The sequence below is a fragment of the Cololabis saira genome, chromosome 7 (assembly GCF_033807715.1).
Source record: "Cololabis saira isolate AMF1-May2022 chromosome 7, fColSai1.1, whole genome shotgun sequence".
Classification (NCBI taxonomy): Eukaryota; Metazoa; Chordata; class Actinopteri; order Beloniformes; family Belonidae; genus Cololabis; species Cololabis saira.
In genome coordinates this window covers 18,148,986-18,175,828 of record NC_084593.1, presented here as the reverse complement: position 1 = coordinate 18,175,828, position 26,843 = coordinate 18,148,986, and the positions used below count along the sequence as shown (strand labels likewise).

Here is a 26,843-nt window from a genome sequence, read left to right as displayed (position 1 = left end):
GCAAAATGTGCTGCAATTCTGGGCCCGAATTCCCGCGCTGTCCTGCGGATGTGACGTCATGCACGTTTTCCCTGTTCTCCCGTGCCGGCTTCGCTGTTGGCTGCAGTACCCCCAACGGCCGTCGTGGTGAAGGGTGGCGCTATCGAGTCTCATTTCTTAAAAGGAGCCTCATGCTCCTTTAAAAGGAACCCTGGTTATTAAGACTTGTAGTCCCTAATTAGCCACAATTGTTCTCTTATACTAAAATATGTTGTTAGAAACACATAAAATAATCTAATTGCTTTAAAAATCTACAATGTTTATCACATATTTTGACCTGCGGGAGGCGCCATGTTTTACCTGCAATGCATTCTGGGGGCGATGACGTAGAGCGGTGGCTCTGGGAAGATAAGCCGCGTTAGTTTAACTGGGACAGGTATTTAAAACATAGATGAGCAGCACTCTCCCGGCCGTGGAGGCTGACGAGGGAGCCCATAAGACGTCTCGGTTCAGGCAAACTGGATCAAAGTTCTGTGATGCACAGGAGATCTGCAAAAATGATCAATGTCGTGCGCATCTTACCAGTGCATTAGGCTACGGCGTCAACGGCGTACCCTACGCCGTTGACGCCGTAGGCTCCTGCGTAGACGGCGTAGCCGTGGCTCTATGAGCCCGGCAGCGCTCCGCCATCCTCTCTCGCCGCCGCCGGGATGGAGACGCCGGGGGGCAGGAGGCACGTTTGCCTCCTGCCCCCCGGCCCACCCCTCTCCCCCCCTAAAACCGGCCTCTGTGCTGGTCCAGCGTTTGATGACAGACCAGAGGCTGAGGGGACTGGCCCGGGACTTTGACGAAACGGCAGGCGCAGACTTCGCGTCAAATAGGCAAGAACATCTTTATTTAATTTAATGACGCCAGATCTGGCTGGGTTTTTATTGTAGCATCGGCTATCTGCTAGTTGAAACGTGTGGTCTGTTAGTCTGTCTGAGTTTTATGGTGTTTTTATAGTTCATGCTTTATGGTGCGGTACTTTTTTTTTTTTTTTTTACTTTTTTGTAGGTGCGCCGTCACCTTAATGTTTAGCTGTGTTTTGATCTGTGTTTCTGGTGTGCCGTCACCTGTTTAGCTGTGTTTTCATCTGTTTCTGGGTGTCAAAACAGTGTACGGGGGTTAGCAGGAGCCACCGTCTGACGTCGCTACCCAGAATGTATTGCGGTGTAAACAACAATGGCGACCTACGAGTTAAATTATATTTTCAAATTTTATAAAAACGAAGACATCAACAAGGTTTTTTATATCACATTGTTATAATTGATACCAACATTTATATTTTAAGACCTACATGTCTTAATAGCCAGGGTTCCTTTTAAGTGAAGACTGAACTGTAGGTTGAATAATTTGAAATTGATCACGGCAAAGGCTTTACCTCTGTAGAGAGTGTTGGTGGCTTCTCTATGGCCGAGAGTGTCTGTTCATCCTGCTCCTATAGAAAACAAAATAGGCTACTGGCTGTGGGCTTAATTAATAGCCTAAAACACTGACTATGAAATAACGACTTACAGCAGCAGTATCAGCATCTATGGGTGGTGGCTGCTCCACCAGCAGCAGTACTCCAGCTTGAACTAAGAGGTTGACAAATTGGTCATTTTCGCGTAAAAGCAACACTTAACACACGAGGAGTTTTTTTTATACAATATGGTAATTAAAAAGATAATAATTATAATAATTGAATATTCCAATTGAATATTTAATATTAAATAAGCCTAGGAAACAGCAATGGGTCATCATACTGGATACATGAAGGGCTGACTATTAGGCGTAATTAGGAAACATACATTGGACAAGAGGGGTGTGCTCCTCCTTGGAGGTGGCCGGCTCTGATGACGTCCCCCCAGGAATCCCCTCCATCATCGGCTCTTTCCGGCAGCGTTCGGCCCTTTCCGGCATAGTTCGGCTCTTTCCGGCACAATTCGGCTCTTTCCGGCAAATTCGGTTCTTTCCGGTACTCTTCGGCTCTTTCCGGCACAGTTCGGCTCTTTCCGGCAAATTCGGTTCTTTCCGGTACTCTTCGGCTCTTTCCGGCATAGTTCGGCTCTTTCCGGCACAGTTCGGCTCTTTCCGGCAAATTCGGTTCTTTCCGGTACTCTTCGGCTCTTTCCGGCATAGTTCGGCTCTTTCCGGTACAGTTCGGCTCTTTCCGGCAAATTCGGCTCTTTCCGGTACTCTTCGGCTTTTTCCGGCAGCGTTCGGCTCTCTCCCATGGATGTATCTCTCCGGTACAGTTCGGCTGTTTCCGTACAGCTGCAGAACATCACGTCACAGCCCCTCCCCCAGTCTCTCATCGTCACCAGCAAAGTCAGTCTTTTCTATCAGCTCGTCGCCAACGGATCGAGGTGCGATACATCTTTTGCATTTTATTACATTCTTATACTAAAATTAATAGCATCAAGTAAGATTATTCGTTGTTTTTGTTGTTTTTTTCAAAGTAATTCAAATGTTTGCTCGCGAGCTCGGCGGCTAACTAGCTGGCGGCGGCTAAGCGTTTGATGTGATATTTCAATGATAATAATGAGGTTTTACTGTAAACTAGTATTTTGATGATCATAACTTGATATATTTTAATTAGGATTAGCCACAATACGAAATTACATTTCAGTATGCATTGAAATGTATAATTTTTAGATCTGTGTTGAATTCACAAAATGGTCGTTTATATTTTTATTTATATATATATATATATATATATATACACACACACACATATGGAGCTTAAAGCCTTCTAGTTTAGTCTAGACTGTACCAATCATCGTTCAAAGTTAAGCATTTGAGCCACATTTAGATCAAGTGGGTTTAAATTTACACTTTTTGCATAAATAAAATTAGTTCCCCCAAATATTTTGTGAAATAGCTGTTTCTTGCACAGTTTTGACCGTGGATTGATATAAATAAATGACAGAAATGTGAGCAACAACGGCCTCATCTCGGTGCCATGGCTGCAGGGATCCGCCCAGTCCGGATAAAAAGCCATTGGCCTCAGAAAAATACCTCTCAGATTAACGCCTGATTTATGGTTCTGCGTTAAATCGACGCAGAGCCTACGGCGTAGGGTACGGCGTCGTTACGCGACGACGCACACCGTACGGTGCGCATCGCCGCCTAACCTACGCCGTAAACTCTGCGTTGGTGTAACGCGGAACCATAAATCAGCCTTGAGCTTTGAGTGGACAGATGTGATCATCCCGTTAGAACATTTTGTTACTGTTTTAAACTTTTAGTCAGAATTGTTGTCACGGCCTAATGCTACACAGGGGTGCCTCCAAAAAACCACTAAAAAAGCCATCACTACAGGATTTTATTATACTCTTGTATACAGGCATACTTTTTTTTTTTTACTTTCTAACTTGTCTGCATATATATTAATGGTTAATACCATGTTGGTGAAAACCTAAGGCATGCATATATATATATATATATATATATATATATATATATATATATATGCATTTTTAATATACAATATATATAATATATTTTAATATATCATATATTTTTATATATATATATATATATATATATATATATATATATATATATGCATTTTTAATATACAATATATATCATATATTTTAGTATCATATATTTATTTTATTAATACATATATATATACATACACATTTTTTTAGTGCAAGCTTTTGATTGTTTTTGCTAAATAAATTAGAAATTCAGCCTCTAAACCATGTCTTTATCTTTACCGTTTCTAACCTCATTCTCTATGCGGGATTCTGAGTGGGCGGGGCTATGATAATGAGGCACTGTGCTGATTGGCTGCCTGAATGACGCGATACACCGCTACGAAAAAATGGCGAAAGCTCTGGCTGGCGGAGTTATTATTACACCGTGTCCTAACTGCATGCGATGCGAGCGAGCGTCAGCCACAAAATCAATTCCATTGCTTTATTTTCTATTGGACTGTCATAACTGGCCGTAGCGCGACGCAGCACGACGCAGCGTTTTGAGCTGGCCGTTTCCTGTCGCTCGCGTTGAAAGACGGTTGAAAGCGCTGTAGGAAACGGTCACGGATGAGGAACGGCTGATCCAGTTAGTTGAAATGAGAAGTTATCTCTATGATTCCTCCTCATTTCACTACAAAAACCTCAATAAAGTGGCAGCTGGCTGGAGGGAGACCGACAGAGAGCGTCCGATGTCACGCATTGCGACGTGATAGTCGGACGCTCGCATGCAGTTACACGGTTTTATAGTTGTGGGCGTGATTTGCATTTTGGTTACGTAACGGGAGCAGAATCTGAACGGCTCGTAGAAGCTGATGTTACATATTTCTGAATAGTGGTCCCATTAAAACAACAATGATTTTGCATGTAAGTAGATAACGACAGGGAGGTGATGTGTAACATCTCCGTGGCTGGTTGTCCAGTGCTTTTGGCTTCGTGAGGGTGTTGCCAAGTTTCAAGCTTCTCTGCAAACGATTTAGTACAGAGCTGACAAAAGGGAGAGGAAATGTTGTTGGGTTGGAGGAAGCGCCATAGCAACCGTTCAGTCCTAACCGTATTAGCTGATGCCTGTGCGACTGTGCAGCTAAATGGGTCTTTTCACTCCCTGGATCACATGATCTGGATGTGCTTAGTTGCTCTGCTTCAGAAATGTTTGATAGCCTTTTTATAAATATAACTACTTGTATGAAAAAGCACGAGTAAAGCTGTTTTTCAGAAGCTTTTAAAATGAAGATAAACCACATTATTGAAAATGAATCCATCTCCAACTTTAGAGGTCTACAACACCCAAATATGAAATATAAATTACTCCACAGGAGCAATTAATTATATTAGAGAAATGATTTTTTGTTTGTGTTTTTTACTGACTCGAAGGTTTTCATTAGAATCTGATGATGAGTAATTTGAGATGTTTGGATAGTAATTGACTTGACATATCTTTTTCTTCTTAGTACAGGTTTTGGCCTAGTTCACGTTTCTTTTTATGAACTAAATCTACTCATCTAAAATCATCTGAATACATTTTTGCTCTGATTCAACAGTTGATAAAAAAATAATTGTTGGATTCTTGTTAAGATTTGGAGTTTTTGCAGTGCAGTGTGTGACTGCATCCCACAGCAAATCCATCCTTGTCTTCGACGTTGATTTTCTCTTTAATTGTGAAGATATGGACTTTAATTTATTCAGGGTTCCTACGGGGGCTTGAAATCCTTGAAAGTGCTTGAATTTCAATGTTGTGTTTTCAAGGCCTGAAAAGTGCTTGAACTTTAAGTGCTTGAAATTATTGAAGTTGAATTGAAGTTTGAAAGTGAAGTTTTTGTGTGATTATTTTTAATATTGACTGCCAGATTAGATGGCAAACCAAGACTTCTTGCAGATAGGTGACACATTTTGAAACATAGAAATTTATGTCAAAAAAGAAAATGACAGATCAGATCTCCCTTTGTCTCAGTGCGAGTGAGCCTGAAGAATGGCAAGTGGCTTAACCTTTTTTTGGATACAATTTTGTGTTCTCCTTTAATTTCTAAACATTTTGCTATTATGAAACATAACTAGATGTTTACAGCACGATACAATGTACATGATTATGATAAAAAGCGGAAAAAATAATTATGAGTCATATTTTACTCCAGCGATAAGGTGCTTGAAGATTTTGAAAATGACCCTTGAAAGTGCTTGAAAAGTGCTTGAATTTGTCCCTGAAAAATGTGTAGGAACCCTGTTTATTGTGATCCTGCTGCACTGTAAGACTTATTTATGCCATGAAAGTGAACAGTTGTTACAAAATCATTGCTAATGGCAGGGTTTCCTACGGGGGCTTAGAATCCTTGAAAGCGCTTGAATGTCAATGTTGTGTTTTCAAGGCCTGAAAAGTGCTTGAATTTTAGTTTTAAGTGCTTGAAAGTGCTTGAAATTATAACTCTGTGTCTTTCACAAAACCCTACACTGCAAAAACCAAAAATCTTAACAAGAATATTTTTCTTATTTCTCGTTAAAATGTCTCATTTTTAGTCAAAAAAAATCTCATTACACTTAAAGGAAACCTATTGTGGCATTTAATGTATATTTTAAACAGCCTTGAATGTCTTAAAAACAATTAAAAGCTTGTTTTTTCTACATAAATCAGATATATTCAGCCTGTGGGCCATGTCTTGATTTTTACTGCTTCTAACCTCCTTCTCTGTGAGGGATTCTGAGGGGAGGGGAGACTATGATAATGAGGCTCTGTGCTGATTGGCTGCCTGAATGACGTGTAGCAGGGGAGGGCACAAAGCCTCTCTGGCAGAAGAGCAGCGGCTACGTACACTATTAAAGCGTGTCCCATGCGAGCGAGCGTCAGCGACAAAATCAATTCCATTGCTTTATTTCTTTTGTATTGGACTGTCCTAACTGGCCGTGAGTTTAACGGGTTCAGTATGGACAGAGAGCGATAGTCGACGCTCGCATGCAACACGGTGTAAACGACGCCCTGGGATCTTAAAGCCTGAATTACGGTTCTGCGTAAAATCGACGCGTACCCTACGCCGTAGGCTCTGCGTTAGTGGAACCATAAATCAGCCTTTAGTTATCTGAAGAGGGGACCGGGTCACTTCGTCTTCACACAGTGCTCCTACCTAAGTGCCAGTGTAGGGAGGGCCCTACACTGAGCTCAGGTCTCCTCCTTAACCTGAGGAGTGAGCAGGCCGCATCTTTTCACCAGACAGGGTGGGGTTTCTCCGGCCGGACGTAGCGCGTGGAAGGATCACGTTATTCCGGCCGGATCCTCCCCACCCCATCTGGCGCCCCGGCTGGCCAGAGGGGGCATGTATAGCCCAGGACTGCTGCATGTTTTTGTGAGGGTAGTTCACATTAGTTACCCAAGGGAACACGTGCCCCCCAAATGAATCATATTAACTGTAAAGAAATCACAACACTGAATTTTCACAAATGGCAACTTTATTGTTAAAAAAATAAAATAACATAAGTTGTATATAAATAACATTTATGCACTATTGCTGACTCAAGGAAGGACCGTGCATCTTCTGAAAGTGTCGTTGAACAGCTTCAGGTGCTTGGAAGATCTGAAACCATAAACGGAAGAAAAATGTATTACGGTACTAATAAAGCTCCGTAACACGGAGTAACACCGGAGCTAAGCTAAATACTTAGCCCCTGCAAAGATCATACTTGTAAACAAATATAAATAACATTAAAAAAATAACGTCATTTACCGCTGACTCGTGTGCAGTTGCCGGGTCCGTGCTGTTGGTACTGATCCTTTTATGAGGGTAAGTGTCGATGCAAAACCTAATTTTAACTGTCCCTCGCTATGGAAACAGCCACCGCTTCTAAACAATGGCGGACGCTTTGGCCGGCGGAGTTAGTTGTGGGCGTGGTTTCAGCAGCGGAGGCCGACCTATGGAAATCAGATTCTGAACGGCTCGTAGAAGTCACATGACACTGGAAGATTCAGCCGGGCGGCTGTACAGACAGTGACACTGCAGAATTTGGTGGCTTTCCATCTTCTCTGTGTTGTCAGGGTGAGGGGAGACCACTTTATATATGTTAAAGCAAGATAAAACGTTACCAGTAGTGTGGAAGGGTTCCTACCATCCACCTCGGAAGTTACATAGTGCCAGTGAAGGCGATACAGACCCCTCAGACCATGACAGAGGTGTCAATAAACCTGTTGGAAGTTGATGTACCATCACAATGACTCTGGAAATATTATATTAAGGTGGAAAAGTTACATTGTGCTGCTTTAAAACTAGACTCATCACTGGAAAAAACAACAATTTTCACCTGTTTCAAGTAGATTTTCACTTAAAATAAGTAGCAAAATCTGCCAGTGGAACAAGATTTTTTTTACTTGTAATGAGAAATCGTGTCCCACTGGCAGATTTTTCTACTTATTTCAAGTGAAAATCTACTTGAAACAGGTGAAAATTGTCAAATAAGTTATTTTTCTGGTAATGACTCTTGTTTTAAGTGTAATGAGATTTTTTGACTAATAATGAGACATGTTAACTAGAAATAAGACAAATATTCCTGGTAAGATTGTGAGTTTTTGCAGTGTATTTATGCCATGAAAGTGAACAGTTGTTACAAAATGGATGTCTTCTTCTGATGTCTCATTGCTAATGGCTTCTAAATTTGACTAATATCTTGCTTTATATCTCACTTGCAAAGGTTTGCCACATACATATCCACATTTACTGAACCCGAGCTCAAGGTAAACTATTCCCAGTTTCTTCAGGAAGGAATATTCGAGAGAGACGTCTGCCCTTTGTGGTTTTTGCTGAGTAAAGGGATGAGAGAGGGAAGAGGGAGGGGAATCAGAGAGAGAGAGGGAGAGAAACGCATGGGTTGGGCTACATCTTGCCTTGCTTCTGTTCAGCATCGTCACTGCAGGTGCAATGCGTCTGTCATTTCTGCGGAGTAAAGACGTTGCCTCTCCGGCCGCCACAAGACGGTTTTAAGGGAGTGCTAGAGTTTTGTAAAACACTGACTGCAGGCTACGGCTTTACTGCAGCGATGTCTCTCTGATCCGTCAAGATACAAGAAAACCTGAGGACTCGGGTGAAACATCTGCTGTGTATGGGTTTGCTTTTATTTAATTTTAACTCTCATCTTTAGTCTATGAGTATAAAAATGTAGTATTAACTTTAACACAGGCTGCTGAGGAAGTTGCCGTGGATCAGAGTTTTTGCCTGCATGTCTGCGTTTTCTATCCGTCATGAGAGACGGTCGCCGGGGCGTCTCACTGCGTGTCTTGTTGAGCTTTACAATTGTTAGTGTTTGACAGACTTGCATATAGTATGTTAACATTCCTAATCCTTTTTTTGCACGCTTACAGAGCATATGATGATTAATGGCTCGCTGCGTCATTACAATGCCGGGTGCTGCTGTAATCGGGCGGCCGATCGATCACGGCATTTTCAAAACATTGGTATCGGCCAAAAAAGTATCGGGACATACCTAGTTATTAATGTTTTTAATATATATTAAATCGTTTTCTATATTGTCGCATTTAACGTCACTTCCGGCCGGCAAGTAAGCGAAACTAACATGGTTTACATGTTTGAAATGTGAAATTTTATATATGTTCATGTTGCATTAAGCTGCTGCTCTTCATTTCATGCCATTCAGAATGTTGCACTAAGGTTGAGCCAAAAAGTATTTTAATTTTCTTGTGTTTTTGAGTTTGACTGGATGTCATTCAACTACCTCATTTGAAGTGAATTTTTTTTTTTTTTTTATATTGCACTTTTTGTTTTAGTTTACAATTTCATATTTTTACATTTTGTGGCACCAGTGCTGATAAGCTTTGTTGAAATATATGTCCATGTTGTTCTCCAATGGACAAGGAAAGAAACTTGGGATAATTTGAGTTTTAGTCCTCCTTTTTTTTTTTTTTTTTTTTTTTTTATAAATCGGGATCGTCAGATACTCAAACTCAAGTGATCGGGAGCTAGAAAATCCTGATCGGGACAACCCTAATGGTGAACAGCAAAGTCTCTCTGCATTTGAGACAAAATTCACTTTAAAGAGAGAGGGTGGGAAAGAGTCTCGGGTCGCTCCCATTTCCTGGAAATTCCTTTAACTTCCACTTTCCTGTTGTGCTGTCTTGTGATGCATCCCTCGTTGATGAAGTCACTACGGCTGCACACATGCTTAAACCTTTATGTTGTTGCAGTAACAGAAACCAGGATGTTTTACGGTAGTTTTGAAAAGAATAGAATAGTCTTTATTTTGGTCTTAAGTCTTGTACAAGTTATTTTACAAAACACAATGAAAAAAGTAACATAAACATTGCTTTTGCCGAAAAGGTTTAGCTGAAGCCGCAGCTTCTACCCTTTTTATCTTGTGATCAACTTAAATCTGAAACATTAGCATTAATCCGTGAAACAAACAATGCATAAAGAAGACAAAAAATAAATAAGACAAAATATAAAATTGACGTTTCACATTCTAGAATGTTTTTGATAATATACTTTATATAGTTATAGTGTTTTATATTTATTTACAATATTTTCTTTAAACATTTTCTTGAACTTGTAGATAGAACTGCACATTTTTAGGTCGTTGTCACAACTACCGGTATTCCATATTTCTCTTGCCTTAATTGATGTCCATCTCTTTTTAATATTTGTTCTTACTGTCGTCGTCTCAAACATGAGTTTCCCCCTCAGGTCATAGCGGGTTTCTTTTATTTGGAACAAATATTTGGAACTGAATGCAGTTTGGTAGCAGTTTCTGCTGGGCTTTAAAGGCAAATAAAACAGTTTTTCTGCTCTACTATGTCATGGAATTTTAGAGTATTATATTTGATAAAGAGATTATTTGTTGGTTCATAATAATCAGATCTATTAAAACGTGACACAGAATTGGGTGGATGCCGTCCGATGCATCATTTCTGTAAGTCTTATACTTTAATGGACTGAATCAATAGCCGTTGTCTTTCCCCCGTCGAAATCTGATTTTGTTTACCGTTTCAATATCGCTGCCATCCAATTCAACTTTTAGTTGTCTTCAGTCTGCAGTGTAGTTGTTATTCAAACTAATATCAGTATGTTAATATGACCCAAGAACATACTTTTTTTTACAAGCCTGGAACTCAAAATAACCTGCTGTATTTGCACTTGTGCAGATGGAAACAGCGGCATCATGTTATGTATTGATCTGCATGTGTGCATTAAGGGGGTGGGGGTGCACTAAAGTGCGCACGTATGGAAACCTCTAAAGTACGCACATATGGAAACGCAGGGATGCCGGTGAAAGATAAGAGACTGCTGTCTGCCTGCTCTTATAGCTTTAATTGGTTCAGCAGTGTGTTGCCCGGGTGCTTGTTTCTTCATACCTTTGCTGTTTGGAGGCGTTTTGCATTATCGGTGGGTAAAAACATGCATATCAAATTAGTATTTGATTAAATAAAACGTAAAGCTGCTGTCTATGTTGTTTAATACATTTAAAAAAGTGTTTTTTCTTATGTTTCTCAGAAGAAACAGTGATCAGTCCATTAGTTTTACCCACTTTATCTGTAAAAGCCAGTCCTACATGGCACGTGGGGCAAAAAAAAAAAACATAAATGTGTTCACTGTTTTTGCTGCATTTGTTAATCGCTTCAAAACAAAACTCATCCGTTCCTCAGAAATGTACCGGTATGTTTTAAGTTTCCCCCTTTTCCATTCTTGGCCTGTCATTGACAGCCCGACCCTCGGATCACTCTGGAACTGCTGTTACATTTTTAGGGGTTTTATTTGGATTATTGACCAGACCTTTTTGAGTCAAGTTGCTTTTTATTTTCTAGGAGCAAATATTCTTCTTTGAGGATCAGCCTTTGTGACCATCCTTGTTCACAAATATCCCTCTGAAAAAATTCTGGCACTGTTTTTCATATTTTTTCTGCACCATTTTGGAACACTTTGCAGTCATTCATACGGATTACAATGTTCTAGATTTCAAATACACCCGGGGCAAATGTCATATGACTTTAGTTATTAATGGACGGGAGGCTGATATGGGTGTCTGCCCTCAGAGGTGAAAACAGGGAGAGCTGTTATCTCCTTAAACAAGATGGGAGCGAGTGTTATCAGCGGCTGCAGCGCTGCATTGAGGGCAGTTACGGCTCTGGCGGGCGAATGTCGATCACTTCTATATTCTAAGATTGCTATGGTGGAATACAGAAATGTTGTGAAAGAGCCATATTGGACCAAAAAAACAAAAGCAAAAATTGAAAAGTCTTGTATAAGCCTTAGAATGAAGGCAACACATGCTGCATGTATCTATATTAGTTATAACTGGGGGAAGATTTTTTTTTTTCATTATGCACTTTGAGAAAAAAGTTGAAATGTCGAGAAAAAAGTTGAAATGGTGAGAAAAAAGTCGAAATGTCGAGAAAAAAGTCAAAATGCCGAGATTAATGTTGAAATACAATCGAGAAAAAAGTCGAAATGTGGAGAAAAAAGTCGAAATGTGGAGAAAAAAGTCGAAATGTGGAGAAAAAAGTTGAAATGTGGAGAAAAAAAGTCAAAATGCCTAGATTAATGTTGAAATACAATCGAGAAAAAAGTTGAAATGTCGCAAAAAAAGTCGAAATGTTGAGAAAAAAGTCGAAATGTCGAGAAAAAAGTAAAAATTTCGAGAAAATGACGAAATGTCGAGATTAAAAAAGAAAGGAAAAAGGAAGAAAAAAGAGAAAAAATTGAAAAAATAAAATAAGGAATAGAAGAAAAAAAGAAGAGAAAGATGGAAAAAAAAGAAATAAAGAGAAAAAAAGGAAGAAAAAAAAAGGTCAAACCTTTTTGAAAAAGCTCCAGGAGCCACTAGGGCGGCGCTAAACAACCGCATGCGGCTCTTGAGCTGCGGGTTGCAGAGCCCTGCTAATGCTAATGCTGCTAATATCAACCAAATGTCTGTTTTTTTTCTTATAAAATATTGCCAAATAACAGAACTTGTTTGACAGTAATTTAGTTAAATTATCTTTTGTCGCTTGTTTGTGGAGGTTCTTGTTTAAACAGAACTTTATTAAGGGGTTTCAGCAATAGCTATAAATATAATTAATTTTAGTCCTAAAACAACTTTATCAAACCTCTTATGTATACACTATGTATTTACACATGTTTGGGCTTATTTCTGATTTAAAAGATCTCTTTTGTACCACGTAAAATGGCTTTGAAGACACATGTTGTGAGGTGCTCTATTGTTAATAAAAAGTGTAACTGAATTGTTCAAATTACTCAAATTGAGGGTAATAACAAGGCCTAACAGCTGATACGGTTCTGTAGACCCGTTTGGTTTATTTTTGTTCTATTAGTTTGTCATTTTAAAGCTTAAAGTTAAAAGCTGTTGCTGACACGTGCACTATTTTCCATGTTTTTCTGCGGTACCACTTGACTAACAAATGTTTAAAATTCCAGTCTGTTTGTTTTTTATTACAGAATTAATTAATTAAAATGGGGAAAGCAATTAAGAAGTGTGATTTCTTAATCATGTTATAATGTCTGGGGTGAACAGTAGAACTGCTCATGAGAATTTGCTGTTAGCAGCAAACAAAAAAAAAAAGCTTCAACTCCACATCTGGGAGACGCTGAATTCAGCATGAACTGAAGTCGTAGAAGGATTATAGTTTGTTTTTTTCAACATTCAAATAATCAACATTATGTATTTGATAGATAGAAGCTTTGGGAGTTATTTTGCTTGGGAAGCATACTGTTTTTGTTGGATGAAAAATCACAGAAAACAAGGATGCCGTGTACAGTGAAAGTATTCAGACCCCTATAAATGTTTCCGTCTTTGTTTCATTGCAGCCATTTGATAAAATCAAAAATGTTATTTTTATTTCTCTTTATTGTACATTCAGCACCTCATCCTGACAGAAAAGAACAGAAATGTAGAAATCTTTGCAAATGTATTAAAAAAGAAAAACTGAAATATCACATGACCATAAGTATTTCTGGCCATGAGCTGTTTTTGCCCTAGTTTGCTGACGTTACTCTGCAGGATTGGTGATGGGGAAAGCTTGCATTCTTGACGTCAGTGATTTCTTTTTTTTTTTTAAGGCAGTGGATTGATGCCACTAATCTGCTTAGTTTTACTGTAGTGGGACTCGACTCAACCGCACTACAGTTGGGTGGTTTTAATTTCCTCTCCAACGCTAACCAACCTTGTGAAAGCTATGAAATAGTCATAGCTTTTGTGGCCCTGCTTATTTATTTTTTTATTTTATTTATTTTTTAACATTGTTTTTTATTGATTTTTCACATTTTGCAAACATCACTTCAATACAAAAACCAAACAGCCACACTGGAAAAAAAAAGAAAAAGACACAAACAAATTAAAGTCCTGTTGGGAGTTGCATTCCTTATTGGCGCAACTTTCGCTCACCTTCTTGTAAATCTGGCTATCCCGGTACTTTCTACCGTCTACAAATGCCAAAATGTTCATATCTTTCATTACATTTATCATGTGATGAGTCTCCTCCTGGTCTTGCGTTTCTCCATGTTTATAAGAACTTCCTGGACTCAAAAGACCAAGATTCCTTGAGAAAAGAACCTGCCCAGAAAACAAATTCCTGTTCCCTTTGATGGGTAAATCCCGTTAGGCTATACATGACCAAATATTCGGGTTAGAAAAGGAGGAACCCAGTGGTCATATTCAGGTTTTTAAAAACCCGAATATGAGCACATTTGGGTTATTCAAAGGGGTTATTGGTGTTTACATGGCCGTGCAAAACCTGGTTATTGCTAATATTCCGGTTTTAAAAGGGTTATATACCGAATGTTCGGTAACCAAAATTGTTCGGCCGAAAATAGCAAAAAAAAGCACTTTGGGTGTTCGCCGAATAAATGGAATAACTGCGAAGAAGCATGTTACGGTATGTGATTTGGTATTCGGCCAAGTGTTTATTATTATTTTCGGTTTCGGCCACAAATTTTCATTTCGGCGCATCACTAGTTATTGACGACATGGAAACGCAGTCATTGACAGCCCCGGCTCTGTGAATCTGAGCTCTTATTGATGCCAAATTGAAGATCATGTTTTGTTATGGTTCAATAGGGTTTGCCAGCTCATCACTCCCACAGTTTGAGACTAATCTGGCCGTTTGCCGCCGGCTCAGCAGACACAGAGGCTTTTACTGCAGGATCCGCTTGTGCAGCGGGGTTCATGTGTGTGGAATGTCCGTCCCCGCCCCCAAAAGGCATTTCTAGTGTTTCAGCTGTCTGCAGTTCCACACAGGGTGGTGGCTGCTATAACAGACTTTTATTTACTCCCTGCACAGAAATGCTGACCTCATGGACATCTAGTGGAAATAAAAGTAGAGCTGCGGCTGTCGGATATTTTAGTAATCGAGTATTCTACTGATAATTCCATCGATTAATCGGATAAAACATTTTTTTGTTTAGTTAAAGAGCAATTATAAATATACATAAGATGTAAGATGTTAATTGACATTACTAAGACTAAATTATATAATCCAGTAGGTTCATGGCTGTGCATTTAAAAACCCTGAATTTACACCAGTCGACCAAATTCACTGCCTTCACTCCAAAAACTAAGGATCTTACCAAGAAATGTTCTTATTTCTAACCTAAAAATGCCATTACACCTGATAACACACATCATTTAAAAGGTTAGGTGTTTTTCCCACGTATTTCAATTGAACTTTCATTTGTGTCAAGCTAATTTTAAGTTCTAGTTAAGTTTTAAGTTAAAGTCTTGATAAGAGTTTGAGTTTTGGCAGTGTTTAAAATAAAATTCTGAGCCCTGCTGTATTGGAGCACATTAGCCACCAGCGCTACTTGATGTTTTAACCATCAACGACTACAGAGATAAAATTGAAAACTACCCAGTTAGCTTTATTACGTTTTTATTTTCCCCCCTCATCACTATACAGCTCTGTGTTTTTACAGATTAAATGCGTTAGCATCGACAGTCGTCATAATTAATAGAAACCTAACCCTCCACAGGGCTAACGTTATGTTAGCAAGGTACCGTAACGTTAATCTCATGAATTAGCGCTACGTTAACTTAAAGGAAAAGTTCCGTTTTTTACAACCTGCACTTATTTCTGGCATTTTTTATGGTCGTATACTCACCCAGAAAAGTTTGGTGTCATTTGGAGTCCTTCGGAAGATATTAGGAGTTTTGTGCGAGCCGCTTATCCATATAATGGTAGCGAACGGGGCACAGCGGGACACAGACGATGCAGCGTCTAAATAACACATTATTGCCACGAAACTCGTTCATTTCTTTTATGAATCACTAGATCTGTTTCTGCGCGTTTTCCAGGACCTGTTGTCTACATCCGGGGCTGTGTGTGTAACAAGGAAATCAGTTTGTAAACAAGACCTCTGACCTGCATGACGTCATCTCTGTGCACGCACAGAAAACATATACTACAACATATTGCTGGTATATCAGTGTTAGTTTAAACAAATGTTTATTTAGTATAAAACCATAATTGTCATTAGATCTCCACTGTGGGGACTTTTTACATAGTTTTATTCCTATATTTCATTCATACATTGATGTTTTAGAGGTCATGTATAGTCATGGAAACTTGCTGCCAAGTCATGGAAAAGTCATGGAAATTTGTTGGTTAAAATGTGTATGAATCTTGAAAAGTACCGTAGTACAAACACTGATGTGCTGTGACATTTTAGTCAAAGCTTATGTGGTGCATGTGCGTTTTTTCCAGAAACATGGACACCACGGGAGCCAAAGTGCTGGAGACGGCCGAGGACATCCAGGAGCGCCGGCAGCAGGTCCTGGACCGCTACCGCCGCTTCAAGGATCTGTCCATCATGCGGCGGCAGAAACTGGAGGATTCTTACCGCTTCCAGTTTTTCCGCCGCGACGCCGACGAGTTGGAGAAATGGATCCAGGAAAAGCTCCAGATCGCTTCTGACGAGAACTACAAGGACCCCTCGAACCTGCAGGTCTTTTATTTATTTATTTATTCCTTAATCACTGCAAAAACTCAAAATCTTACCAGGAATATTTGTCTTATTTCTAGTTAAAATTAGTCAAAAAAAGTGATTACACTAAATAACTTATTTCATAATTTTCACCTGTTTCAAGTAAACTTTCACTTGAAATAAGTAGAAAAAAATGCCAGTGGAACAAGATATATCTTCTCATTACAAGCAAAAAAAATCTTGTTCCACTGGCAGATTTTTCTACTTATTTATTTTAATTTTTATTTAAATTGCTGTTTTTTTTTCCAGTGATGACTCTTGTTTTAAGTGTAATGAGATTTTTTTTGACTAAAAATTTGACATTTTAACTAGAAATAAGACAAATATTCTTGTTAAGATTTTGAGTTTTTGCAATGTTCCATCCCTTCCAGTCTCTGGAGTTCCTTTTTTCCTGATTGTACACGAGCTTTTGCTGTAAATGTAACCCCCCCGTGCCTTCTGCAGGGTAAGCTGCAGAAACACCAGGCCTTCGAAGCGGAAGTGCAGGCGAACTCTGGCGCCATCGTCAAACTGGACGACACAGGGAACCTGATGATCAGCGAGGGCCATTTCTCCTCCGACACCATCCGGGTCAGTAGAGGAGTCTCAAATGTGCTGCCACAATTCCATCATTTAGCACCAGCAGGACTGTAGCTCCCTATAATGTAATAATGTCCTGAAAATGTAATAACGCCTGAAAATGTAATAAAATTTGCACTTAACTCAATCAAAAATGTAATAAAACCCAATAATGTAATAACTTCACCAATAATGTAATAAAATATCCTGACTGATATTGTAACAAAATTTTTAGCGATAATGTAATACTTTATTACATTATTGGGAATTTATTACATTTTCAGGTGGGTCTTTTTTTTTTTTTTTTTTTCCAAAACTGATAATGTAATACTTGACAAATAATGTAATATATATGTTCATTTTCAGTCCAGAATTCTACATTTTGTGTCTTAAGTATCTAAGAATGTTATATACGCTGGATTTGAAACACCAGAATGACTATTGGGTTAAATTGCAGACTTTGAGTACCATGTAATAAATTCCCAATAACGTAATACGGTATTACACTGCAAAAACTCAAAATCTTAACAAGAATATTTGTCTTATTTCTAGTTAAAATGTCTAATTTTTAGTCAAAAAAATCTCATTACACTTAAAACAAGACTCATCACTGGAAAAAACAACAATTTTCACCTGTTTCAAGTAGATTTTCACTTAAAATAAGTAGAAAAATCTGCCAGTGGAACAAGATTTGTTTGCTTGTAATGAGAAGATAAATCTTGTCCCACTGGCAGATTTTTCTACTTATTTCAAGTGAAAATTTACTTGAAACAGGTGAAAATTGTCAAATAAGTTATTTTTCTGGTAATGACTCTGGTTTTAAGTGTAATGAGATTTTTTGACTAAAAATGAGACATTTTAACTAGAAATAAGACAAATATTCCTGGTAAGATTTTGAGTTTTTGCAATGTACATTATCGGCAAAAATATCTGATTACAATATCAGTCAGGATATTTTATTACATCATTGATGAAGTTATTACATTTTCGATTGAGTTAAGTGTACATTTTATTACATTTTCAGACGTTATTACATTTTCAGGAAATTATTACAGTATAGGGTGCTACAAGGATAATTTACCAACATAAAAAACACACATAAACTAAACTCCTGCACACTGTTAACCTCTCCTAATCTCTCAGTCCTACACGCCTTATCGGACACAACAGAGACCCGTAGTTACGAGTGTCAATATGGCTGAGTATATCAAAGTTTGTGTTTAATTGCGGCATGACTCCTGGGTGCTTCTAAGTCAGCTCTGTCTTCCTTTCAACCTGTGTTTGCTTGTGGAAAGGTACTGCTTTTATGGAGAATCTTGGTTAGTCTCACACTGCAAAAACTAAAAATCTTAACAAGAGTATTTGTCTTATTTCTAGTTAAAATGTCTCATTTTTAGTAAAAAAAAATCTCATTACACTTAAAACAAGACTCATCACTGGAAAAAAAAAACAACAATTTAGATTTTCACTTAAAATAAGTAGAAAAATCTACCAGTGGAACAAGATTGTTTTACTTGTATTGAGAAGATAAATCTTGTCCCACTGGCAGATTTTTTCTACTTATTTCAAGTGAAAATCTACTCGAAACAGGTTGAAATTGTCAAATAAGTATTTTTTGTGGTAATGACTCTTGTTTTAAGTGTTTACAGTTTTTTTTTACTCAAAATGAGACATTTTAACTAGAAATAAGACAAATATTCCTGGTAAGATTTTGAGTTTTTGCAGTGCAGTCGAGGCTTTACAACTCTTGGACCCATGTTTTTAGGTTCAAGTTCAGAGGAATTTTCTTTGTCTTTTCTTTGACTTGCTCTTTTCAGTTTCACTACCAGAAAGTCTAATCCAGATTAAATCCTGTTTGTGCAGACTCGTCTGGAGGAGCTGCACCGCCTGTGGGACCTGCTGCTGCAGAAAACCAAGGAGAAAGGCCTGCGCCTGCTCCAGGCCCAGAAACTGGTGCAGTACCTGCGCGAGTGTGAGGACGCGCTGGACTGGATCAGCGACAAGGTCAGATACACACTTCCACGGGGTTTAAATATGATTAAGAGCGTTGTTTGTAGGGCTGCAGCCAGGGGCGGATCTAGGATGTCAGGAGATGCTCAGGTGGTGAAAATGTGAACAAAAAGCACTGGACAACAAATTCAGAACTTTTTACTATAGAAATGTTACAATAGTCAGCAGCTGCTTGAAGTGGTTTCTTTCGTCAGAAAAAGTAAAAAAAAAAGGTTTTTCCGGTCTGGCGCCCTCTTCCCACTCGTTTAGACGTACAGTAGCTACAGCTCGGTTTGCAAAAGCTCTCTACCACTACCAAAAGTTTTCTACCACTTTTAAACACACCTGGTATGCCCAAATTGTGGGAGATTTCTCTCCACTTTTGTCCCTTTTTATTGATGTGACGATAGGCCTGCAGTCTTGTATCACACAGCTCCTCATACAGACTCACAGCCATAATTATTTTTTCCTCCATGTTGATCGTCTCTGATCTACAACCTGCCAGTTTTTTTTCACCCTCCACCACCTTCTCTCCTATTGGACACCGCTGAGATGTCGTCACAGGGCGGCACGGTGAAATTAAAAAAATTTCAATTTGGGCGCAGGCAAATATTTTAAGTTATTTAGATCATTTTACATATTTTGCAGCGCAGTATCAGGCCAGCAGAGATCATTTTAGACTCTTCCTGTGCCCTGAATGCATTAAGTGACGGGAGCATTATTTGATAGGATGTTACTGGACTATCAAATTATGCTACCCCTGAAATATTGATTTAAAATGGATAATATGGGATGTTGAGTATTTGATCCTTCAAAATATACGACCCATGACATGAATTGCATTACGTTTTGTGAACATTATACGATAAAGAGAAAAAAAAAACAATTCTACCGCTTTATTTGATATTCATTCAGTCATTGGCCTTTATTTAACCAGGCAGGTCATTAAGAACATTCTTATTTACAATGACAGCCTGGCAAGAAACAAGGACCACTTGGGGGGAAAAGGAACTGGGATAGGGAGTAAAACACAGTAGAATTGTAGCTTTACAAAGGTAAAAAACCATTAGGTAGCATTTTTTGATAGGGTAGCAAAAATCGACAGATAGACGCTATCGGTTTATGCGGCGTAGCATTTTTCGACGAAGCAGCAGGAATTGACAGAACACCGGCAGCGGTCTGCGCTTTGCAATGTTTGTTTATTATGGTGCGTCCGACCGCAGGAGGCCATCGCCACCTCCGAGGAGCTGGGTCAGGACCTGGAGCACGTGGAGCTGCTGCAGAAGAAGTTTGAGGAGTTCCAGACGGACCTGGCGGCCCACGAGGAGCGCGTGAATGAGGTCAACCAGCTGGCGGCCAAGCTGCACCAGGAATCTCACCCGGAGGCCGAGCTCATCGCCCGCAAGCAGGAGGAGGTGAACGCGGCCTGGCAGCGGCTGAAGGGCCTCGCGCAGCAGAGGCAGGCCAGGCTGTTCGGCTCCGCAGAGGTGCAGCGCTTCAACAGGTAAACACTAATGTAACGATGCAGCGCTTCAACCGGTGAGCAGCAGGGGTGTAACACTGTGTCCTAACTGCATGCGATGCGAGCGAGCGTCAGCGACAAAATCAATTCCATTGCTTTATTTTCTATTGGACTGTCCTAACTGGCAGCGAGCGACGCGCCATGGCACGCCGTTTTGAGCTGAACATTTGTCGGGCGCCCTGCTTCTATTTTCTTCCTGTCACTCGCGTTGAAAGCCGGTTGAAAGTGCTGTAGGAAACGGTCATGGATGAGGAACGGCTGATCCAGTTAGTTGAAATGAGAAGTTATCTCTATGATACCTCCTCATTTCACTACAAAAACCTCAAAAACAGCCTGTGTTTGGCGGTAACGGCCTGTGTTTGGTGGTAACGGACTGTGTTTGGCGGTAACGGACTGTGTTTGGTGATAACGGACTGTGTTTGGAGGTAACGGACTGTGTTTGGTGATAACGGACTGTGTTTGGCGGTAACGGACTGTGTTTGGTGATAACGGACTGTGTTTGGCGGTAACGGACTGTGTTTGGTGATAACGGACTGTGTTTGGCGGTAACGGACTGTGTTTGGCGGTAACAGACTGTGTTTGGTGATAACGGACTGTGTTTGGCGTTAACGGACTGTGTTTGGTGTTAACGGACTGTGTTTGGCGTTAACGGACTGTGTTTGGTGTTAACGGACTGTGTTTGGTGGTAACAGACTGTGTTTGGTGATAACGGACTGTGTTTGGCGGTAACGGACTGTGTTTGGTGATAACGGACTGTGTTTGGCGGTAACGGACTGTGTTTGGCGGTAACGGACTGTGTTTGGCGGTAACGGACTGTGTTTGGTGGTAACGGACTGTGTTTGGAGGTAACGGACTGTGTTTGGCGGTAACGGACTGTGTTTGGCGGTAACGGACTGTGTTTGGTGATAACGGACTGTGTTTGGCGGTAACGGACTGTGTTTGGCGGTAACGGACTGTGTTTGGTGATAACGGACTGTGTTTGGCGGTAACGGACTGTGTTTGGCGGTAACGGACTGTGTTTGGTGATAACGGACTGTGTTTGGCGGTAACGGACTGTGTTTGGCGGTAACGGACTGTGTTTGGTGATAACGGACTGTGTTTGGCGGTAACGGACTGTGTTTGGTGGTAAGGGGCTGTGTTTGGTGCTGTGTTTGGTGGTAACAGCCTGTGTTTGGCGGTAACTGACTGTGTTTGGCGGTAACGGACTGTGTTTGGTGATAACGGACTGTGTTTGGCGGTAACGGACTGTGTTTGGCGGTAACGGACTGTGTTTGGCGGTAACGGACTGTGTTTGGTGATAACGGACTGTGTTTGGAGGTAACGGACTGTGTTTGGCGGTAACGGACTGTGTTTGGAGGTAACGGACTGTGTTTGGAGGTAACGGACTGTGTTTGGTGATAACGGACTGTGTTTGGTGATAACGGACTGTGTTTGGTGGTAAGGGGCTGTGTTTGGTGCTGTGTTTGGTGGTAACGGACTGTGTTTGGCGGTAACGGACTGTGTTTGGCGGTAACGGACTGTGTTTGGCGGTAACGGACTGTGTTTGGCGGTAACGGACTGTGTTTGGCGGTAACGGACTGTGTTTGGCGGTAAGAGCCTGTGTTTGGAGGTAACGGACTGTGTTTGGCGGTAACGGACTGTGTTTGGCGGTAACGGACTGTGTTTGGCGGTAACGGACTGTGTTTGGCGGTAACGGACTGTGTTTGGCAGTAAGAGCCTGTGTTTGGAGGTAACGGACTGTGTTTGGCGGTAACGGACTGTGTTTGGCGGTAACGGACTGTGTTTGGCGGTAACGGACTGTGTTTGGCAGTAAGAGCCTGTGTTTGGCGGTAACGGACTGTGTTTGGCGGTAACGGACTGTGTTTGGAGGTAACGGACTGTGTTTCACCACCAGGGACGTGGACGAGACCATCAGCTGGATCAAGGAGAAGGAGCAGCTCATGGCCTCCGACGACTTCGGCCGAGACCTGGCCAGCGTGCAGGCTCTGCTGCGCAAACACGAGGGTCTGGAGAGAGATCTGGCCGCTCTGGAGGACAAGGCAAGGCCAATTTATTTATAAAGCACATTTTACATGACGAGCATGGACTCAATGTGCTCAAATAAACAAACAAACAAACAAAATTACATGGTTACAATAACACACTGCAAAAACTCAAAATCTTAAGAATATTTGTCTTATTTTTTAGTTAAAATGTCTCATTTTTAGTCAAAAACATCTCATTACACTTAAAACAAGACTCATCACTGGAAAAAACTACAATTTTTACCTGTTTCAAGTAGATTTTCACTTAAAATAAGTAGAAAAATCTGCCAGTGGAACCAGATTTTTTTGCTTGTAATGAGAAGATAAATCTTGTCCCACTGGCAGATTTTTCTACGTATTTCAAGTGAAAATTTACTTGAAACAGGTGAAAATTGTCAAATAACAAGTTATTTTTCTGGTAATGACGCTTGTTTTAAGTGTAATGAGATTTTTTGACAAAGTGAGACATTTTAACTAGAAATAAGACAAATATTCCTGGTAAGATTTTGAGTTTTTGCAGTGCAGAATCTAATTGTACATAAAATGAAACGGTGTAACTATTATTGCTGTCACTGACCTTGTGGCGTGTTGGTGTTTGTAACCAGGTTAACGCCCTGGGTGGAGACGTGGAGCGGCTGCAGCAAACTCATCCTCAGAACGCTTCCCAGATCCATCTGAAGAAGGATGAGCTCATCACCAACTGGGAGCAAATCCGTACTCTGGCGGCCGAGCGCCACACCCGCCTCAACGACTCCTACCGGTAAAATATATCACTGTGAAAGACGTGGAAAAATGCAGCTTTTAGAAGCTTAGAATTAAATATGATGAAATGAGCGGGACTACACTGCAAAAACTCAAAATCTTACCAGGAATATTTGTCTTATTTCTAGTTAAAATGTCTCATTTTTAGTTAATGAAATGTCATTACACTTAAAACAAGACTCATCACTGAAAAGAACAACAATTTTCACCTGTTTCAAGTAGATTTTCTCTTAAAATAAGTTGAAAAATACTTACTCTACTTATTTCAAGTGAAAATTTACTTGAAAAAGTTGAAAATTGTCAAATAAGTTATTTTTCTGGTGATGACTTGTTTTAAGTGAAATGAGATTTTTTGACTGAAAATGAGACATTTTAACTAGAAATAAGACAAATATTCCTGGTAAGATTTTGAGTTTTTGCAATGTATTAGTGATAAGAGAATCATTTTACTGGGACTAATTCCCTACTCAGGTCTTTCTCCCGTCTCTTTCCTTCCCCTGTTGTGACGATGTTTTTCGTGACGATGTTTCAGGCTGCAGCGTTTCACCGCAGACTTCAGGGACCTGACCAGCTGGGTGACGGAGATGCAGGCTCTGATCAACGCCGACGAGCTGGCCAATGACGTGGCCGGAGCCGAGGCTCTGCTGGACCGACACCAGGAACACAAGGTAACGACTGACAAACCAGGAACACAAGGTAACTACTGACTTAGACCAGGAACACAAGGAAACTACTGACAAACCAGGAACACAAGGAAGCTACTGACAAACCAGGAACACAAGGAAGCTACTGACAAACCAGGAACACAAGGAAACTACTGACTTAGACCAGGAACACAAGGAAACTACTGACAAACCAGGAACACAAGGAAACTACTGACTTAGACCAGGAACACAAGGAAACTACTGACAAACCAGGAACACAAGGAAACTACTGACTTAGACCAGGAACACAAGGAAACTACTGACAAACCAGGAACACAAGGAAACTACTGACAAACCAGGAACACAAGGAAACTACTGACTTAGACCAGGAACAGAAGGAAACTACTGACTTAGACCAGGAACAGAAGGAAACTACTGACAAACCAGGAACACAAGGAAACTACTGACTTAGACCAGGAACACAAGGAAACTACTGACAAACCAGGAACACAAGGAAACTACTGACAAACCAGGAACACAAGGTAACTACTGACAAACCAGGAACACAAGGAAACTACTGACAAACCAGGAACACAAGGAAACTACTGACAAACCAGGAACACAAGGTAACTACTGACTTAGACCAGGAACACAAGGAAACTACTGACTTAGACCAGGAACACAAGGAAACTACTGACTTAGACCAGGAACACAAGGAAACTACTGACTTAGACCAGGAACACAAGGAAACTACTGACTTAGACCAGGAACATGGAAGAGGAAATGGGTTAACAAGGAGTATGAGAATCAAATAAAATAGGGAAAAAAGGTATATTATACTTGCTTAAGAGATATGTTTAGATATTTATGTGGATATTTATGTAGTATATATTATGTTGAGAGGGATAGTTATAATTATGTAATATATGTTATATATTTATTATGTATGTAGCATATATATATTTATAGGGATATTTATGTAGTTTATATAGTGTATATTTATATAGATTTTGATATGTTTTTTTTCTTTATGTGGTGGAATGTAACCTGGATTTGTTTTCTTATTCATTTTTATTGTTTTTTAACCATGTTCGAAATAAACAAAAACGAACGAACAAACGAAGAAAAAGAACACATGCCTGAAGACATGCCTGAGGTTTGGTTAACGGTTCTGTTTCATCTGGCTTCATAGAGGAATAAAGCTGCGTATCATCAGTGTAGCAAATGAACATTTATGCCGTGATTCTGGATTATACTTCCCAAGGGCTGCTTGTATAAACTAAACAAGATGAACAAGACTAAAATGACACACATGGGAGGCTTGTTGTAATTCTAGGTGTTTGTTTTTAATCTCTTTCAGGGAGAAATTGATGCCCATGAGGATAGTTTTAGAGCCACGGACGAAGCTGGCCGGGCCTTGCTGAGCACCGGACACTACGCGTCCGAGGAGGTCAAGGAAAAGGTACGACTGTGAACCTGCAAACCTAAACCAAAACCTGCAGGGCACACTCAGGAAATGTGTCGGACAGTATTGATAAATCTAAGAAAAAACATTTCAGCTGGCAACACGTTAAAAGAAATGTTAGGATGGGGACAATTTATGGCAACTGCACTGCAAAAACTCAAAATCTTAACGAGAATATTTCTAGTTAAAATGTCTCATTTTTGTCAAGAAATCTCATTACACTTAAAACAAGGCTCATCAGTGGAAAAAAACAAGAATTTTCACCTGTTTCAAGTAGATTTTTTACTTAAAATAAGTAGAAAAATCTGCCAGTGGAACAAGATTTTTTTTGCCTGTAATGAGAAGATAAATCTTGTCCCACTGGCAGATTTTTCTACTTATTTCAAGTGAAAATTTACTTGAAAAAGGTGAAAATTGTCAAATAAGTTATTTTTCTGGTGATGAGTCTTGTTTTAAATGTAATGAGATTTTTTTTTAACTAAAAATGAGTAAGTAACCCAGGGGTCATATTCGGGTTTTTAAAAACCGGAATATGAGCAATTTCCGGTTATTCAAAGGGGTTATTGGTGTTTACATGGCCGTGCAAAACCGGGTTATTGTTAATATTGGGGTTTTAAAAGGGGGTTATTGACTGCATGGAAACACTGTTTTTAATACTGGTGCGTGTTGTGCGTAGCTGTCCGTCCTCTCTGAGAAGAAGGAGTCTCTGCTGGAGTTGTGGGAGGTTCGCCGGCAGCAGTACGAGCAGTGCATGGACCTGCAGCTCTTCTACCGGGACACGGAGCAGGTCGACAACTGGATGAGCAAACAAGAGGTAACAAAATCCCGTCCCTGAGAAGAGCCGGTGCTGTAGAGGTGGACGTTGCTAACGACCTGATCTGCATCGCTGCAGGCTTTCCTGCTGAACGAAGACCTCGGAGACTCCCTGGACAGCGTGGAGGCCTTGCTGAAAAAGCATGAGGACTTTGAGAAGTCACTTAGTGCCCAAGAGGAAAAAATCACTGTAAGTTTCTGTCATTTTGCACACTTTAGTCTTTATTTTTATAATAATGTAATATGTTATATATTTAGTTTTTTTGTTTTGTTTTTAAGTTTAGTTTGTTTCGGTCATGACATCACAAAAAAGAATAAAAATAAGACAAACATCTAAATAGCTTTTACAAAATTAAAAATAAAATAAAAATGACAACAAGGAAATGAATACACTGTTCAAAGAAAACATTACAAAAAAGTTTCCAATATACAAATAACATCTAGACCGAAAAAGGTGTAGGCTGAAGCAAAGCTTATTCATGCCTACCCTATAAAGGATTATTGAAAGTAATGAAATACAAGCAAGAAGTAAGTGATAAGACTGCCAGTAAAACAAATTGCCTCTATGGGGATAAAGATTCCTCGAAAAATAAGAAAGAAAAAAAAGGTGCCGTCTTCACGT

General features: G+C 39.9%; 1 protein-coding gene across 7 annotated transcripts in view; it reads left to right on the top strand.

The window, feature by feature from the left end:
* Positions 1-2,280: 2,280 nt before the first annotated feature.
* sptan1 (spectrin alpha, non-erythrocytic 1) overlaps positions 2,281-26,843 on the top strand; it is a 76,502-nt gene continuing 51,939 nt past the window's right edge. For 3 of the 7 annotated variants that reach the window (XM_061724905.1, XM_061724904.1, XM_061724901.1), the window contains exons 1-11: positions 8,434-8,559; positions 16,165-16,405; positions 16,889-17,014; positions 18,866-19,006; positions 20,215-20,495; positions 22,408-22,552; positions 23,143-23,297; positions 23,832-23,967; positions 25,304-25,405; positions 26,085-26,222; positions 26,301-26,411. In XM_061724905.1, the coding sequence (XP_061580889.1) occupies positions 16,169-16,405; positions 16,889-17,014; positions 18,866-19,006; positions 20,215-20,495; positions 22,408-22,552; positions 23,143-23,297; positions 23,832-23,967; positions 25,304-25,405; positions 26,085-26,222; positions 26,301-26,411 (1,572 nt within the window). In that variant the 5' untranslated portion in view covers positions 8,434-8,559; positions 16,165-16,168. Of the gene's footprint in view, positions 2,426-8,433; positions 8,560-16,164; positions 16,406-16,888; positions 17,015-18,865; positions 19,007-20,214; positions 20,496-22,407; positions 22,553-23,142; positions 23,298-23,831; positions 23,968-25,303; positions 25,406-26,084; positions 26,223-26,300; positions 26,412-26,843 lie in introns of those variants that run through there. The other 4 variants (XM_061724907.1, XM_061724902.1, XM_061724903.1 and 1 more) reach the window with 3 other exon arrangements.